This window comes from Colossoma macropomum, unplaced genomic scaffold (assembly GCF_904425465.1).
Source record: "Colossoma macropomum unplaced genomic scaffold, Colossoma_macropomum, whole genome shotgun sequence".
Lineage (NCBI taxonomy): Eukaryota > Metazoa > Chordata > Actinopteri > Characiformes > Serrasalmidae > Colossoma > Colossoma macropomum.
In genome coordinates, this window is record NW_023494807.1 from 31,414,044 (window position 1) to 31,432,802 (window position 18,759).

At 42.7% G+C, this 18,759-nt stretch overlaps 1 protein-coding gene across 1 annotated transcript in view; it reads left to right on the forward strand.

Moving 5' to 3' along the window:
- The window catches only part of ptprfb (protein tyrosine phosphatase receptor type Fb), a 240,049-nt gene that overhangs the window by 160,408 nt on the left and 60,882 nt on the right, over positions 1-18,759 (forward strand). The window contains 3 exon segments of the mRNA XM_036556368.1: positions 3,631-3,712; positions 4,006-4,236; positions 13,524-13,684. Coding sequence (XP_036412261.1) covers positions 3,631-3,712; positions 4,006-4,236; positions 13,524-13,684 — 474 coding nt within the window.

An 18,759-nucleotide genomic window follows, 5' to 3' on the forward strand; every position in this document is an offset into this window, starting at 1 on the left:
CATTGACCCTTTTGTTAAAAGTGCCGGACTTTGAGAACCGAGAGAAAAGAGGTCCGCAGGTGGGGCTGAAGAGCCGCCCTGACTTCACTCTCTGTGGTGAACCGTGTGTTAAGGGGAGCGTTGTAACCCTTAGGGGAGTTGCCAGCAGTTTTAAAATCATGCTATCAAGGTATTTTATATGAATTTTATCTGAATTATTTTTTAATTTATCTGAATTATTTTAAATTAATTTTACATGAATTATTTTGTAGTTTATAGGAATTATTTAATATTACTTATTTTACATTTCATCTGAATTATTTTATATGAATTTTATATGAATTATTTGTTTATTTTATATGACTTCTTTTATAATTTATATGAATTATTTCATATGAATTATTTCTCACTCGTAGCTCATTCGAACAAGCGGAGAAATTGTGTGGAAAGTGCAGAATCTAAACTTTGAGTCCATAAGTACACTTTTAAAAACGATCAAAGGTTCTTTAGTAAAGGAAAAGGTTCTGTAAAGAACACTCAAACAACCCTTTGCATGATTAAAAGTTTTTTGCATGGTGAAATGGTTCTTCACATTGATGGCGAATGTGCTGCAGATGGTTCTATATAGAGCCTTTTTGAAAAGGGCTCTAGATAGCACCCAGAAGGCCTCTTCTGTTGTAACACTCTGAAAAAAGATGGTGCTTTGAGAGTTCTTTAGTAAAGAAAATGGTTCAGAGAACTTTTTCATGATTAAAGGGTTCTTTGCATCATGAAAGGGTTCTTCAGATTGATGGAGAATGTGCGTGAATGTGCTATAGATGGTTCTATATAGAACCTTTTAGGAAAGGGTTCTATATAGCTCCCAAAAGGGTTCATCTTTTGTTACAAGCTTGACATCGTAACAATAGAAGAACCCTTTTGGGTGCTATATAGAACCCTTTCCAAAGAGATATATATGCATATATAGCCATCTACAGCACATTCTCCATCAATCTGAAGAACCGTTTCATAATGCAAAGAACCCTTTTCATGGTTCTATATAGAACCATTTTCTTAACTAAGGAACCCTTGAAGCACCATCTTTTCAAGTGTAACAATAGAAGAACTCTTTTGGGTGCTAAATAGAGCTTTTCAAAAAGCTTCTATAGAACCATGTAAACACATTCTGAAGAACCCGTTCATGATGGAGAGAACTCTTTAATCATGCAAAGAGTTCTTGGAGTGTGTATGGTTCTTCATAGAAACATTTTCTTTACTCAAGAACCCTTGAATCTTTTTTTTTTAGAGTGCAACAACAGAAGAACCCTTTTGGGTGCTGTGTAGTTTTTCGAACATTTCAAAAAGGTTCTATATAGAAGCATCTACAACACATTCTGAAGAACCTGTTCATGAATTAAAGACCTATAATCATGCAAAGGGTTCTTTTAGTGTTCATGGTTGTTTATAGAACCATTTTCTTTACTAAAGAACCCTCAAAGAACCATCTTTTTAAGTTATTATTTGTACAGTCTTGTTTTATGCAAACTCAAACTTGTCAATAGAGAATTTGAATGGAATTTAGATGTAATTAATTTTGCATTTTACTATGCATGAAATATTACAGCTAAATGACAATAATAGCTGTTTTTCTAAGGTTCAACATCAGAGCGGAGATTTAAATGGTTCTAGATTGGCTGCCCCTCACATTGGGTTCAGTCTCAGCTGCCATGGAAAGCTGTGCCATTTCGCTCCTTCTCACCGCATCACGCCTGCCATTACAAATAAGGGCTCTCCACTGGAGTGCCTGCGTTTGGACAAAGACCCTTGATTTACTGCTGTGGTTAAATGTGCTGTAATTATTTATGCATGACATGGAAAAGGTATCATGTTCATATATAATTTACAGCGCTGAACGTCTTTATGAATGGAGAGGTCATGGAAATAATGCCCCCCTCCAACTCCGTCCTACCAAGAGCTGTGAGAAGCGTTCTCTAAAAAAGAGGGAAAAGTCATTTTAGCTGAACCGCAACATTAGCAGGCTTCCGCCTGACCCCCCGGCCGTCTGAGGCCGAGCAGCCTGGATGGAAAGAGAAAGAGCGAAAGTGTCGCGCTCTCTCGTCCCCAGAGCAGACGGGAATTGTGTTCCTGAGCGCTCGTTCTGATTGGGAAGGAGATTAGCTGTGTGTTGTGGATGAGAAAGGCCTGGTGCAGAGTGACGGTTCGGAGTGCTGCTGATTGATGTGGGATTTCTACCCACTCTCACGCTCAGTACTCTGGGGGGGTTTTGCGGTTGGGGCTGATTTTTTGCCGTGCCTTTGATCTCAGACGGTGGAGAAATTAAAGCCTCGACCTGCAGCTCACCAGAGGTTTCACTCACCCAGCCAAACACACACGATCAGAACCACACAGAACAGCCCAAATTAGAGCAGGATTACCTGACAGTGGGCACCCGGAACCGGAATCCGTCCATCTGTCAGCCTCAGGCATCAGCAAAGCCCATCCATCTGTCCATCCATCCATCCATTCAACCATCCATCCATCCATCCATCCATCCATTCAACCATCCATTCATCCATCCATCCATCCATCAGCCTGAGGCATCAGTAAATCCCATCCATCCATCCATCCACCCATCAGCCTCAGGCATCAGTAAAGCCCATCCATCCATCCATTCAACCATCCATCCATCTATCTATCCATCCATCAGACTCAGGCATCAATAAAGCCCATTCATCCATCCATCAGCTTTGGACATGCTTCTATCCATCCGTCCATCAGTTTCAGGCATCAGTAAAGCCCATCCATCCATCCATTCATCAGCTTTGGGCATCAGTAAAGCCCATCCATCCATCCATGCATCCATCCATCCATCCACCCGTCCATGCATGCATCCATCCATCCATCCATCCATCCATCCATCAGGTTCGGGCACCAGTAAAGCTCATCCATCTGTCCATCCATCCATCCATCCTTCAGCCTCAGGCGTCAATAGAGCCCATCCATCCATCCGTCAGCTTTGGTCATCCATCCATCCATCCATCCATCCATTATTTTCAGGGATTAATGAAATCCCTCAATCCATCTGTCCATCAGCTTCAGGCATCAGCAAAGTCTATCCATCCATCCCTCCATCCATCCATCTCTTCATCCACCCGACTATCCATGGATGCTTACACTGATGGACTTTGGATGGAGGATAGTGATAGATGGATTGAAAGGGATAGGAAATATGGATAAATGGTCAGACTTTATTGCTCTCTCATGGATGGATGGACTTTATTGACTTTATCTCCAAGGGGGAAAATCCACTCATAAATATGCGTATAAACACTCTTTGGGGAAAACTGTTTTAAAAATGCAAAAAAAAAAACCATAAACAAGAAAAACAGATACAGAACAAACACAAACGATGCCAAGGCTGCTGTATTCTGCAGCCGCTCGAGGCAAAGCAGGAAGTAACGATGGACTGAAGTCATCACCTGGCAGGTCATCGTCTTTTATTTTTTATTCCCACTTATGGGCAGCATTTCACACTGCAGCACTCTGACAGCTTTCCACCTGTAATTATCAGTGCAGTGGAGAAGTGTTTCGCACAGAATGAGACAGTGAGGCTGAGCTGACTCAGACGAGTCTGGACTGGTGTGCTGATGTTCTCTCTCTCTTTCTCTGTAGGTGGTACTACATTGTGGTCGTGCCCAGTTCCCTGATGTCCTCCCGCAGGTGGGATAACCCTGACGAGATGGAGCTTGATGAGGTGGGTCACACGGAGGTTATTACTGTTTTTTTGCCGTAGTCTAAAAGAAACAGTTCTGACTTTACGTTCAGTGTAGCTGATCAGTCAAGACAAGTTTGGTGTCTGAAGTTTGCTTTTTTGTTTTTGCTCTGGAGCTACGATGCTAAAAAAGCGAACTTCAGACACCAAACATGTCTTAGCTGATTAACTGCTTTTGGGATGCTTGTTTTTTCAACCAAAATGTTTTTTCTTAAGCCAAACAAAACTGTAATCTGGCCTGCCTTCTCTCATGCTCCTCATCCTCTGACCCTCAGCTCCTGGAGGCCAGTGAGGGTCCTCTCCTGAGACGGAGACGTCGTCACTCTGACCTGTCCAGACCATACATCGCTGCCAAATTGTCCTCACTGCCCGACACCTTCACCCTCGGAGACGAGAAGACATACAATGGCTTCTACAATCGGCCCGTGCCTAACAACCAGCCTTACCAGTGCTTCGTCATGGCTGAGCTGAAGGACCAGTACCTCCCAGCAGCGAATGAGAAACAGGTACTGCATAAACAATGTTTTTTTTTCATTTTACAGAGCGTCTAGTTAAGGCCAGTGGTAACTGGGCTATTCCAAAGCACACTCATCACATGCTTACAGCGATAGTTCAGCAAGAAACAAATGTTTACAGCCTTATTCCTCATCTGAAGTGTAGTTGAGCTGAGACGTGGTTGGTTTCTACAGTTTTCTTGCCTAAATATTTGCGTCAAATGGCTTTGCTTGTGCAGTTTGGCACTGTTTGACTATAACTGTCTGGAAAAGTGGACGTAAGTGGACGAATAAGAGGCTGTTACGGCTGTTTTTAGCTAGGTAATGTACTTTAGTCCATGTTTATAGATAATAGTGAGTCGTACAGTGTCATAAACCACAGAGTATAAATACTCCAGCAGCACTGCTGTGTCTGATCCACTTGTACCAGCGCAACACACACTAACACACCACCACCACGTCAGTGTTACTGCAGTGCTGAGAATGATCCACCACCCAAATAGTACCTGCTCTGTGAGGGTCCATGGGGGTCCTGACCACTGAAGAACAGGGTAAAAGGGGGCTAACAAAGTATCAGAGAAACAGATGGACTACAGTCTGTAACTGTAGAACTACAAAGTGCACCTATATAGTAAGTGGAGCTGATAAAATGGACAGTGAGCATAGAAACAATGAGGTGGTCAGAATGTTGTGCCTGATCGGTGTATGTACAAGTTACTACCCACCTCTGCTTGTTAGCTACATTAGCCAGTGCTAAAGCAGACTTCAGACACCAAATGTATCTCAGCTGGACAACTACATTTGGGGTAATTGTTTAAAAAAGTGCGCTTATCCTTTGCTCTGGTTTGCGTTCTGCTCTTCTGAGTGCTGTTTGGCCAGATAACCTCCCTCTCTGCCTCTTTAGCTGTGCATCAGAGTGACTTTGTGACGTCAAACTGTGCTGATGGTTTATTAATAAGCAAACACGCTGCTCGCTGCCTGCCAGTCTGAGTGGCGCAATGGAGCAGGCATTACCTCAGGCCTGTTTTTGGAGCAGAAATTAGATCAGGCAGCAGAAACTCCCCACTCAGTCCCTCTTGAACGTCTGCGGATCTGGAAACGAACTCAAATTAAAGTTAGCGCACAGGCCTCGAGGAGCGTGAAAATGAATCAGTGCATCTTCATGCATTGATCTGACGTTGGCGATGCCTCTGTATTGATGCTGGAGCGTTAGAGTTGGTTACAGTCAATTAGAAAAATATTCAAGAAAGCATGGAGACGAAATTTCCAGGCTATTTTTAAAGATAAAAATAAAAAAGCTTATTTTTTCTACACTGGAGCTGCTTCAGTGATATTTGTGTATTTTTTAAAAATAATCAAATGATTGTGGAATTTATTTAATGATGCCTTTTATCATGTCTTAAAGAATCATAATCAAAGCTCAGTTATCATAGATTTGCACCGCTACACATCCTTAAAATTCTGAATAGTTCTTGGCTTGGATGTGCAGTTCTAGGAAAAACCTTTAACTGGTATAGAACCTTTACATTACGTGGAGGTTCTTGAAACTTTAACGAGGTTCTTCAAACTCTCACACCCTTATTTACAGTTATGTTTCTGTTGACAGGTTCTTTAGGAATGCAAAAGCAGTTCTTTCACTTCGTTGCTTCAGAGAACCTTATCTGGAACCTTTATTTTAAGAACGCAGGGCCTCTAGAGATGTTGAAGAGAATGTTTCGCTCTATCCTCCTTTGCATCACTCTTTCTTATGGTAACATGGGGAGAGAGAGAGAAAGAGAGAGAGAGAAAATGGGTTTTGAGGACTTTCAGGCTTGTCCTGAATCCTTTCAAGCTGAGTGTTAAGTATCCCTAAAGCTGCCCTCAGTGCTCTGCGGTGGGGAAAAGTGCTCTAACCTCCTCACTCAGCATTTCAAAGCCTGCTCCACCTTTTCCCTCCAAATTTTTCTGCCCTCAGGTGACCCCTCTGTCCTCTTCCCTCACTCCAGTCCAGCAGGATCGCTGTCTGCTGGACTGTCTGGAATAATCACTGCATCAGTTCAGCGCAGTTCAGTTCACGTTGTCAGATTTGAATCATCTCACTGACCTCACTCCCTCACATTTAACAGCCTGAAGATTCTCCACAAGGGGGAGCTGTTAGCACTCAATCAACTTTTGCATTGGCTTGAACCCAAACCAGCAGTTACTATTTTAGCAGTTACTGTTTCAGCTATGTGACGTACTTTAGTCCACACTCTTAAAAAAGATGGTTCCTCAAGGGTTCTTTAGTAAACACAGTGGTTCTATTACAAACAATGAACACTCAAAGAACCATTTGTGAACTAAGTGGTTCTTGGCATCATGAAAGGTTCTTCAGAATGTGTTGTAGATGGTTTTTTATAGAACATTTTTTAAAAGTTCTATATAGCACCCAAAAGGGGTTGTTCTGTTGTTACACTCTTAAACAAAAGATGGTGCTTCAAGGGTTCTTTAGTAAAGAAAATGAGCAAGAAAATGAACGCTACAAGAACCCTTTGCATGATTAAAAGGTTCTATGCACATTCTTCAGAATGTGTTGTAGATGGTTCTATATAGAACCTTTTTGAACACGGTTCTGTGTAGCACCAAAATAAGTTCTAACGTGACAATGTCAAGCTTGTAACAATACAGGAACCCTGTTTGGTGCTATATAGAACCATATACAGCACAGTCCTCATCCGTCTGTAGAACGATTTCACCATGCAAAGAACCATTTAAGCCTGTGAGTGGTGCTTTGAGTGTTTATAGTTCTTTGTAGAACCGTTGTCTTGGTCAAAGAACCTTGAAGAACCATCTTTATAGATAACAGTGAGTCATACAGTGTCAGAAACCACATAATCAAGTCTTTTAGAGATAGAACGTTAGCACGGTTCTAATTAAGCTTCCATCACTTGTTAGCGACGTTAGCCTAATAGCTTTGGGACGGAACTAAAGATGCGAAGCTCAGACAGCAAACATGACTTGGTTGTTTGATTTAGTTCAGGTCAAGGAGGAAAACTGTGAATTTCATTTTTTGCTGGACTGCTCCTTTAAACTGAGCTGCTCAGACTGTAATGCTGTGTGAGTCTGAGTTGAGCTTTGAAAGGAAGGCGTGTTTGGAGGCTGCGTCTCTCTGCAGTCTCGCTGCTCTGAATCTGCCCTCCATCGCCCTCCTAACGCGCCGCTGTCAGGGCAGATGGATGAGAGGCTGCAGTCAGAGCCGAGACTCCGCTCGGGTCCCCGTGGAGCAGCGGGGCCCCGGGGGGCCACAAAAGAGCTGCTTTCAGTAGCAGCTCCGGGGCGAAAAACAATAGACACAGCGTTTAAAAATTGCTCATATTTCATCAGCGGCTCCCCCAGAACCGACAGGCGGGCCACAGCCGTGCCAGAGAACGAGAGGAACGCAGCCAGAGAGAGAGGGAGGGAGAGAGAGAGAGAGTAGGAGAAACAGTGGGTGAGGAGAGAAGAGGAGAAAGAAAGAGGGAAAGACAGACAGAGATGAGAAGTGGAGAGAAAATGAATGACACAAAGAAGAGGAGGTAGAGAGAGGGAGCAAGAAAGAAAGAGAGACAGCAGGAAGGAGGAAAAAGATAGAGATAACAAGAGGAAAAAGAAGGAAGAAAGTGAGAGAAGAAGGCAAAGAGGGAGGAGAGGAAGAGAGAAAGAAAGAGAAAGGGAATGGAAAGAGAGGGGAAGAGAAAGAGAGAGAGAGGGGAGTGTTAGAGAGATACATAGAGAGAGAAAAGAGAGGGAGAGGAAGACAGAGAGACGGGAGAGAGGGAAAGAGTTACACAGAGGAAAGGGAGAGAGAAAGAGAAGAGAGGAAGAGGGAGAGAGATACACAGAGAGAGGTAAGTGAGGCAGGAGAAGGAGAGAGAGACACATAGAGGAAAGAGGGAGAGAAAGAGGAGACAGGGAGAGAGACAAACAGGGAGAGGAGAGAGAGAGAGAGAGATAAACAAGGAGAGGAGCGAGAGAGAGATAAACAGGGAGAGGAGAGAGAGAAAGAGAGATAAACAGGGAGAGGAGAGAGAGAAGTAAACAGAGAGAGAGACAAACAGAGGGAGAGAGAGAAGTAAAGAGAGAAAGAGAGAGAGAGATAAACAGGGAGAGGAGAGAGAGATAAACAGGGAGAGAAGAGAGAGAGGGAGAGACAGAGGTAAACAGAGAGACATAAACAGGGAGAGGGAGAGAGAGAAGTAAAGAGAGAGAAAGAGAGAGAGAGATAAACAGGGAGAGGAGAGAGAGAGAGATAAACATGGACAGGAGAGAGAGAGGAGAGAGAGAGAGAGATAAACGGAGAGGACGCGAGCGAGATAAACAGAGAGAGAGAGAGATAGAGAGAGGTGTCTCTGTGTACAAGTATCACCCAGGGCGCATAAACAGGCTGGAGGAGGTGTGAAATGGGATGATAGATCGCGAGTGTGTAAACAGAATCATTTAAAGCGAGCGAGGAGAGAGGGAGCGAGAGAGATGACAGGAGGAGGGCGAGCGAGGGAGCGGATGAAGGAAATTGAAGGAGGAAAGAAACAGCACAAAGAGAAAAAAGGGAGAGGAGCGATATAGCTGGATGTTCAAGCAGCAGCGAGAGAGAGAGTGCAGCTAGAGCGAGAGACACTGTGAGAGAGTGGAGAGCAGGCCGAGAGGGTCGGTAGCCGGGTCAGAGAGGGCCTGCAGCGGCCGGGCTGTTTCTGCCAGATAAAGCGCCTGCATTAGCGCGGGAGCCGGCCGAGCGTAGCTGCTCTGCCGTGGCCCCGAGGGGACCGGCCCTCGCCGCATAATGTGTTTGTTAACATGCAGCCGTCGTGTGCGGTTCATTTTTTTAAATACGCTGCGTGTTTGTCGAGGCGTCTCCTGCTCACGCTCGGTTACGCTGTTACAGAGGACGGAGCAGAAACATCAGTACAGTCTCCTCGCCTTTCGCTGGGGAAGTAAAGGCTGGAGTGCTCTGAGCTCTCGCTGTGTTTCTGTATCCACGTTTTCCCACATTCCTGCTGTTTTTCAAGATTACGGCTGAAATATCCAGCTGGGGAACGTAATGTCATTCACTGTTTTCACTCTGCAAATAAATATTATAGAAGTAATAAAGAAAGAGTGATAACGAAAGAGAAAAAAAGAGGGAGAGAAAGGATGCTGACAGACTGTGATAAAGAGAAATGGAGAGATCAGGATGGAGAAGAGAAGAGAGGAGAGGAGAACCGAGGAGAGGAGAGGAGAAGAGTAGAGAAGTGAGGAGAAGAGAAGAGTAGAAAGGAGAAGAGAGGAGAGGAAAAGAGAAGAGAAGAGGAGAAAAGAGAAAAAAGGAGAGAAGAGAAGAGAGGAGAAGAGAAGAGATGAAAGGAGAGGAGAAGGGAGGAGTAGAGAAGTGAGGAGAACAGAAGAGTAGAAAGGAGAGGAGAGGAAAGGAGAGAAGAGGAGATGAAAAGAGAAGAGAAGAGGACATGGAGAAGTGACAGAGTTCCTTTATCTGCAGTGGGATAGGGCACAGCCCCCCCCGCTCCCCCTCACCCCCCCCGGTGTCCCCCGGTTCCCCCTCTCCGTCCCGCTGTAATCCGGATCATTAGCCCCCGTCTCTTCTAACAGCTCTCTGATATTAATTGGGCAGATAAGGGGAATATTAGCTGGAGGAGATGCGAGCGCTGGAGATACGCTTTATCTGCTCCTCTCACACGTCTGAACCAACGTAGAGAGAGAGAGAGAGAGAGAGAGAGAGAGAGAGAGAGAGAGATTGATGTGAGAAAGCAGGGTCAAATGGTCACTTTACTGAGAACATACGGTCTGGAGTTTTTGTGACATCACAATTCAAAACGGGCTGTTTTACCCCAGTCTAGATGGACCGGGACTGCCACTCAGCTGCCACTCAGCTGCCACTCAGCTGCCGCTCAGCTGGCAGTTCTTCATCTGGTTGGATTTTGTGGGCTCAGATTCCAACAATAACAATGGGGCTTTTTCACTCGGCGACCATGAAGCCGTGTTCCTGTGTGCGGTGCAGCTCTGCGCTTCCTCAGGAGGTTCAGGCTCGTAACATTGCGGCTCTTGCTGTAGTCTCAGTTTCACTCAGCTGTAGTGACCACTGCAAACTTCACAACCTCCCAGGAACGCTTCAGAGACGGTTTATGGGAGGTGAAATGATAACAAGTGAGCACACATTCCTTCACACAGTGCTTTTTCTCTTCTCTTCTCTTCTCTTCTCTTCTCTTCTCTGGTCTCCTCTTCTCTTCTCTCCTCTTGCCTTCTCTTCTTTCTTCTACTCTTGTCTTCTCTTCTCCTCTCTTCTCTCCTCCTCTCTCTTCTCTTCTCTCCACTTCTCTTCTCTCTTCTCTCTTCTCTTTTCTTTTTTTACTCTTCTCTTCTGTTCTCTACTTGTCTCCTCTCTTCTCTTCTCCTCTTTTCTTTTCTCCTCCTCTCACTTCTGTTCTCTTCTCCTTTCTTCTCTTCTCCTCTCCACTCTTCTCCTCTCCTCTCTTCTCTTCCCTTCTCTTCTCCTCTCTTCTCTTCCCTTCTCTTCTCCTTTCTGATCCCTCCATTTCTCTTCATCACAGTTTCTTTCTTTCTTTCTTTCCTTCTTTCTTTCTTTTTTTCTTTCTTTCTTTTATTTCCTTCCTTTTCTTTCTTTCTTTTTTCTTTTTCTTTTATTCTTCCTTCATTTCTTCCTTCCTTCCATCTTTCCTTTCTTTCTTCCCTTCTTCCTTCAAATAAGAATATTTTAATTTTTTTATTAAAGAGTGTGTAGGAACAGCACTTCAGAGAACCGAGGATGGAGTGAAAACAGACAAAAAAAAGTAAAAATATATTTGTTTAAAAATAATTGAAGACTAATTTGTCTCGCTGCCACTTTTAATTGCGCTTTAAATCTACTGGTTTGTCTGAAATCGACTCTTTCAGATCTGAATTCCATGTGACTGAAGTGACGTTAGCAGCTCTGTTGATCATCAGTCCAGTGAGCTGCTGGACGAAGGTTTTTTCTGACCCGTTTGAGTTTAGTGATGTATTGGTGAAAATCGCTCCGCCCTCAGATCAGTGTTTGAGTTATTTTGCTGTGTGTGGTTGGCCTCGCGCTCCTTCTGTCTCCTTCTCTGCTCCTCTTCCTCTGTTATGTTTCTTTTTTCCTGGCTCTGCTTTGATCCTGTCCTCTCTCTCTCCGTGTGCACGTGTGAGCGAGGCTTTATGGTAATGTGAGGTCACTGCGGGGCTGCAGGGCTGCACAGGAGGCTTGTTAACAATGTTCTGTGTGTCTTATCGTCCTACATGAAAGAGTCCACTCGGGACACTTTGTGGGAAATCCCTGCAGACCGCAGTCCTGCTCTGGGCTTTCATTAAAGGCTGCAGCTGGCCTTTTCTGTGGTCATTCATATGAGTGACAGACTGTAGTGTGTTCACATTCTGCTAGTGAGGATTTTTTTTTCTGTGCTTAAAAAGTAATGAAATGTTCAAAAAATACTTTCTCCCTGCCGGAGCCCTGCTGCTGCCACAACTTACTAAGGTGTGGGAACGAGATAATTAAGTCGTGGGCATGACACAGTAAGGCGTAGGATCGAGATCATGCCTTACTAAGTCGTGGCCACGCGTTAGGATCTTGTTCCCACGCTCTGCTAAGTCGTGGCCATGCATTAGGATCCCGTTCCCACACCTTACTAAGTTGTGGCCACGTATTAGAATCTCATTCCCACACCTTACTAAGTCGTGGCCACGCATTAGGATCTCGTTCCCACGCTTTATTATGTCATGGTCACGCATTAGGATCTCGTTCCCAAGCCTTACTAAGTTGTGGCCACGTATTAGAATCTCATTCCCACACCTTACTAAGTCGTGGCCACGCATTAGGATCTCATTCCCAAGCCTTACTAAGTCGTGGCCACGCATTAGGATTTCGTTCCCATGCTTTACTAAGTCGTGGCCACGCATTAGGATCTCATTCCCACGACTTCCTAAATCATGGCCACACATTGTGATCCCGTTCCCACACCTTACTAAGTTGTGGCCATGTATTAGAATCTCATTCCCACACCTTACTAAGTCGTGGTCGTGCATTAGGATCTCATTCCCATGCTTTACTAAGTTGTGGCCATGCATTAGGATCTCATTCCCACGCCTTCCTGAGTCATGGACATGCATTAGGATCTCGTTCCCATACCTTACTAAGTTGTGGCCACGTATTAGGATCTTGTTCCCACGTCTTACTAATTCGTGGCCACGCATTGTGATCTCATTCCCACACCTTACAAAGTCGTGGCCACGCATTATTGTTATTTATACAGGATGTCACCAGTGGGGCTCTGGAACTCCCAGCTCTCCTGTGGGCTCACATACACCACATCAAAAGTCACCTACAGTAGCATTTCAAACGGTTCTTAAATGGTCATCTAACCATATTAAGGCCTAAGCAGGTTTATTTAAATTAAAACAATACCGCACATGTAAATTAGTGACATCATCTGAACCAATCACAGTCAGGGGGATGTCTCAGGAGCCTGGCCGCTTCCTATTTCTCTCGCTATATCAAAAGCATGACTGAAGAACACTAGAGGGCGCCCGCGATTCCTCAGTGAATGGGGGTGAATGGAGCTAAACGGTTTAAAATGAAAAATTAAACCAGATATTAACCATTTGTGCAGAACTTTCTTTAGTTTTGGAAAGTAAAAGGATGTATTTCACTACAAAACTCAAAGAAAACTTGGCAGCATCTTTCAGCTTTTACAGCAAACAGATTTTGGGCAGTGGAATTACCGTCAGTGCTTCTGAGAGCCGTTTGCATTAACCGACGTGACGTTATGAATGTACATGAGGCACTGTTATAAAGTCCTATATCCGGTGTTCAAAAGCGCTCAAAATATAAGTATTTTGTGCATTTTTCAGTACTAAAATGATCAAGCGTTCACAAACCAGATTTTGGGGTAGCTCAGCGGCGCCACCTAGTGTCTGATGAGCCCAGAAGACATTATTGAGTGGCGCTTTTCCTCTCAACACATTCTCTGACCGTATGACCTCAAACCACCACATTGCTTTGGTTAAAACAAATAGTTTTGCTTCTGAATGTCGTTCCTGTTTGAAATATACTGTCTGCTTTAATTTTAGATTCATTTTGATATCATTACCATTGTGTTTACGCCATTTGGTGGTGTTTGTCATGTTAAGCCTAAGCGTCTAAGCATCTTATAGATGATGACCTCATCCTGTTTGTATACAGGGTACCATGTAGTCCCATTTATTCATCTGTCGGCTCTTGTTTCTTATAACGTCATTATCTCCCAGTGCTGAAGTGGCTGCTAACCCTAGTGTCTCTCTCTCTCTCTCTCTTTCTGTAGCGGATGTTCTCTGCCAGTCCGTATTCGGACCCCATCACGGTGGCCAGTGGAGGCAGTGTGTCGCGCAGTGTGGAGCAGCCGGAGATGCTGTGGGTGATGGGCCCGGTCCTCGCTGTGGTGCTCATCGTCATCATCGTCATCGCCATCCTGCTGTTTAAAAGGTGAGATACAGCCACCGCGTCCCATTTCACAGTAATATAGCGCTGAGAAGTCTGGAGTTATCATTTTTGTTTTGCTACACTAAATGTAATTACACAATTTCATGATTAATGAAGTTAAAGAGTTACATTTACATTCAATTTACACTCTGCGTTGACAGGTTCATCTTTTTTTCCATCAGAAAGGTCAAAAAATGATAAAAACATTTTTTTTTTCTGCAGTACACCCAGCAGGAATGACTGTATACAGTGTTATATCAGTAGTAATATTTATATGTTTCACTGCTGTCGGAACAAAACCTCGTATCTCCAAAATGACAAGTTTACAGTAGAAGGAAAAAGCATACTTTACTTTTAATGTAAGTCAATGGAACCAGACTTGTTTTCAAGTCATTTCGGGACAATTCCTTTGGTCCAATTATCATAAAATGTAAAAAAAAAAACAACATAAAGGTTTTCAAATTATGCCAAAAACTGAAAAACGGCAAAAATGGAGATACAAGGTTTTGTTCCAACTGCAGCGAGATATATATATATATTATATATATATATATATATACACACACACACATACATACACATATATATATATTGATCGGCTCATTATTTTGACACATAGCATCATGTGGTGGGTAAAACAATATTAATGCAGGGCCGTATTCATCACACTGAATATCATAATCACTCTCTTATACATGTCATTTTGGCCAGAGGTGTTCTAACTTTTGTATGTGAATGTATAAGGTTATGTCAGTGTTATATAGCAAGGTATAAGTTATCAGTAGTAGTATCATTGTCGTAACATTGTTTATATATTTTTTTCTTGCTGCTGTCGGAACAAAACCTCGTATCTCCATTTTTCTCATTTTCAGCGTTTTATATAGTTTGAAAAAGCCTGTTGTCCTTTACATTGTGTGTAACTTTGCATGTAGAACGGACCAAAAGAAACGGCCCAAGTCACTCGGTAAAAAGTTTGGTTCCGTTATCTTACATTAAAAGTAAAGTATGTTTTTTCGTTTTCCTGTAAAGTTATAGTTTTGGTGATATGAGGTTTTTGGTCCAACAGCAGTGAAATACATATGATTAGAGTTTGATCGAGTCATTATTTTGACACACAGCGTCATGTGGTGGGTAAAACAGTATTAATGCCGTCCAAGTGAACATATTCATCACACTGAATATTAGAATCGCTCTCTTAAATCAGACGTTGTGTTTGTGATGTCGCCTCTGCTGATATTTCAGTCATCAGGTGGGAAATTCATGTGTTTCTATATTAGAAACCTAATTAGAATGTTAATAAATGATAAAGGAGCACTCAAAGTCAGTATCTTATTATGTTTACCCTTTTGCCGGTGGCAGGTTGGAAAAGTAGGTCGCTTGTTTCCGCATCCCCATCTCCAGCGCGCAGTAGATGTGCTGGAGATAAGTGAAGGTTACTATTAATTGCATCAGCCCTTTGTATTCATCTCACTGAGGAAGTTCCACTGCTCTGTTCCTCCTCTGAACCGCCAGGTCTCTTTAAACAAGCTGCCAACACTCACTTATTATATAAACCATTATACACGGAGAAAAAGAGAGAAAGCAAAAAAGATGGGAAACAACATTCATACAGGTGTCCAGACTTGGCCAGAGAGCGGAGCGGCCGTGTTCTCCAGAGCAGAACCCGGTAATCTGGATCTGAAGCTTCAGACAGACCAGATTAATGGCCGTGTTGGTGCATCTGAACTCGCACATCTGGCTCAGACAGAGTTTTTCATCGTTAGCCCAGAATCACATAACGAAGCCCAAACTGCCACAGCTGCAGCTCTTAAAGCGCTGATACTGTGAAAAATGTTTTCTTGCTTTATTTTGAAAAAAAAAGAGTTTAATAAACTAAATAAACTGTTTTAAAAGGTCTTTAAAGTCCATATGTAGAAATTCAGCTGCAAAGAATACGTTTTTAGTTCGTCCATGCTCGTGATGTCACAGCCATGGACATGTTTACATATGACCACTGGTTTAGCCTGCATTGGTTTAGCCCCGCCCACTCCATTTTTTTCTTCTTTCCCTAACTTTCTTTATTTCTTTATTTATTTCTTTATTTATTTCTTTTGCTATTTTTGTCTGTCTTTTTATTTTTCTTTATTCCTTTTTTAATTGTCTGTATTTCTGTCTTTATTTCTGTTGTTTTTTATCTATTTATCTATCTATCTATCTATCTGTTTATCTGTCTGTCTATCTAGCTATTTGTCTGTCTATCTTTCTTTCTGTCTATCTGTCTGTTTGTCTGTCTGTCTATCTATCTATCTGTCTGTCTGTCTGTCTTTCTGTCTATCTGTCTGTCTGTGTATCTATCTGACTGAATGTCTATCTGTCTTTCAGTGTATCTGTCTGTCTGTCTATCTGTCTTTCTGTCTATCTCTCTGTTTGTCTGTCTGTCTATCTGTCTGTCTATCTGTCTGTCTGTGTATCTATCTGACTGAATGTCTGTCTATCTATCTATCAGTGTATCTGTCTGTCTGTCTATCTGTCTTTCTGTCTGTCTGTTTGTCTGTCTGTCTGTCTAGCTATCTGTCTCTCTGTCTGTCAATCTGTGTCTATCTGTCTGTCTGTCTATCTGTCTGTCTTTCAGTCTATCTATCTGTCTGTCTTTCTGTCTATCTATCTGACTGTCTGTCTCTCTGTCTCTATATCTGTGTATCTGTCTATCTATCTACCTTTATTTCTGCCTTTCATTTTATATTTTTTCTTTCTTTTTTTGGTGCCATTTAAACTCAATCCCAGTGTGCTGTGTTGACGTTCAGAGCAGCTCAAATGCGTCTCCGACCTTTCCGCGTTTCAGAAGAGCCCCTTTTTGGATCGCTTACCTTCAGGCGCTGAGTCAGATGTTTGTGTGAGAAGCAGATCTGAGGGGAAATGAGCTGAGAGATGTATTCTTTCACTTCAGATATCATCTCTGGAGTTTCTGACAGCCACTAATCATGAATGTCTCTTGCTCTCTTTGCTCCCTGTGAACGCAGCAAACAGGAGAGGTAGGTGCTATTAAATCGCCCACAGTGGTCCGAGTGCTCCATCTGTCCTCCGTCATCCATCTCACTCATTACTGTGTTCAGGGTCTGCTGTGTGGCTGGATTCATCACTTCTGCTGCTTTTAGTCCAGTTTATTAAAGGAATAGTTTGATGAAAAATCTAATTTACACACTTTTTCCCACTTCAGCCCAAACGTAGTCCTTCAGCCAAGATGTGCCAGATGTCGTAACGAGAGCACACATCTGGGGAGAACTTATTAATTAGAGTACCCCCCCCAAACCCCGCCCCCTAGTTTCTCTAGTCCAGTACAAACAATAAATAAATACAAGCAAAACAAACTAGTTAGTGAAACGCTGTCGTTAGGCAGCTGAACTGCTCTCCACATGCAGCTCACTTACATGCTTAATCGGAGTTTTTCGCAGATTTTTTAGCCCTGTTTACATCAGTGTGCTAACAACAGGCTTGCTGTTCATCAGACAATGTTGACGGGAGCACCAGCGCCCCCTACTTTGAGCTCCGCCTTCACCAGGAGTTGGGATTGGTTTAGAAATTTCACTCTGTTTTTTTCACACTCTAATAAGTCTGCTTGCCCACCGGTGTTGTAGTCATAGAAAATAAAGTGGCTGTACTGTAAATGTGCACCAGCCCAGCACAGAGTCAACAGATAAACGTCTAGAGAGGGATACATTTTAATTTGGATGTTTTTAGACACGTGAAATACTGAAACACTGGGATTCATTTGTTGTGCATCAGTTTACTGAACAGCACTGGTGTAGTTGGGTTTGCGTTGTTGTGACAGTGACTCAGAGATCTATCAGCTCATATAAACAGCTTCTCTGATCTTCCCTTTCTTTTCCATCCATTTCTGAATGGACACAACGCAAGAAACACTAAATAACTGGTTTTACCAGAAAATGTAATTCTTCCTTTTTAATCCAGAAGCCAAATCTGTCTTACAAAATTGCTAAAAGCCTCCTGAGCTGCTGAATCGCTGCTATCTGTCTGTCTATCTGTCTGTCTATCTGTCTGTCTGTCTGTCTGTCTGTCTATCTATCTATCTATCTATCTATCTTTCTGTCTTTCTGTGTATCTGTCTGTCTGTCTATCTATCTGTCTGACTGTCTGTCTGTCTATCTGACTGTCTGTCTGTCTTTCTGTCTATCTATCTGTCTATCTATCTATCTATCTGTCTTTCTGTGTATCTGTATCTATCTATCTATCTATCTATCTTTCTGTCTTTCTGTGTATCTGTCTATCTATCTGTCTATCTATCTGTCTATCTATCTATCTGTCTATCTATCTATCTATCTATCTGTCTGTCTATCTATCTATCTATCTATCTATCTATCTATCTATCTATCTTTCTGTCTTTCTGTGTATCTGTATCTATCTGTCTATCTATCTATCTGTCTGTCTGTCTATCTATCTATCTATCTATCTATCTATCTATCTGTCTATCTTTCTGTCTTTCTGTGTATCTATCTATCTATCTATCTATCTATCTATCTATCTATCTATCTATCTATCTGTCTATCTATCTATCTGTCTATCTATCTATCTATCTATCTATCTATCTGTCTATCTATCTTTCTGTCTTTCTGTGTATCTGTCTATCTTTCTGTCTTTCTGTGTATCTGTATCTATCTGTCTATCTATCTATCTATCTATCTGTCTGTCTGTCTGTCTGTCTATCTATCTATCTATCTGTCAGTCTTTCTGTGTATCTGTCTGTCTGTCTGTCTATCTATCTGTCTGTCTGACTGTCTGTCTGTCTATCTGTCTGTCTGTCTGTCTTTCTGTCTATCTATCTGTCTGTCTATCTATTTGTCTGTCTATCTATCTGTCTGTCCGGCTATCTGTCTATCTATCTGTCGGTCTGTCTGTCTGTCTGTCTGTCTGTCTGTCTGTCTATCTGTCTATCTGTCTGTCTGTCTGTCTATCTATCTGTCTGCCTGTTTTTTTTATTTGTCTGTCTATCTATCTGTCTGTCCGGCTGTCTGTCTGACTATCTGTCTGTCTGTCTATCTATCTATCTATCTATCTATCTATCTGTCTTTCTGTGTATCTGT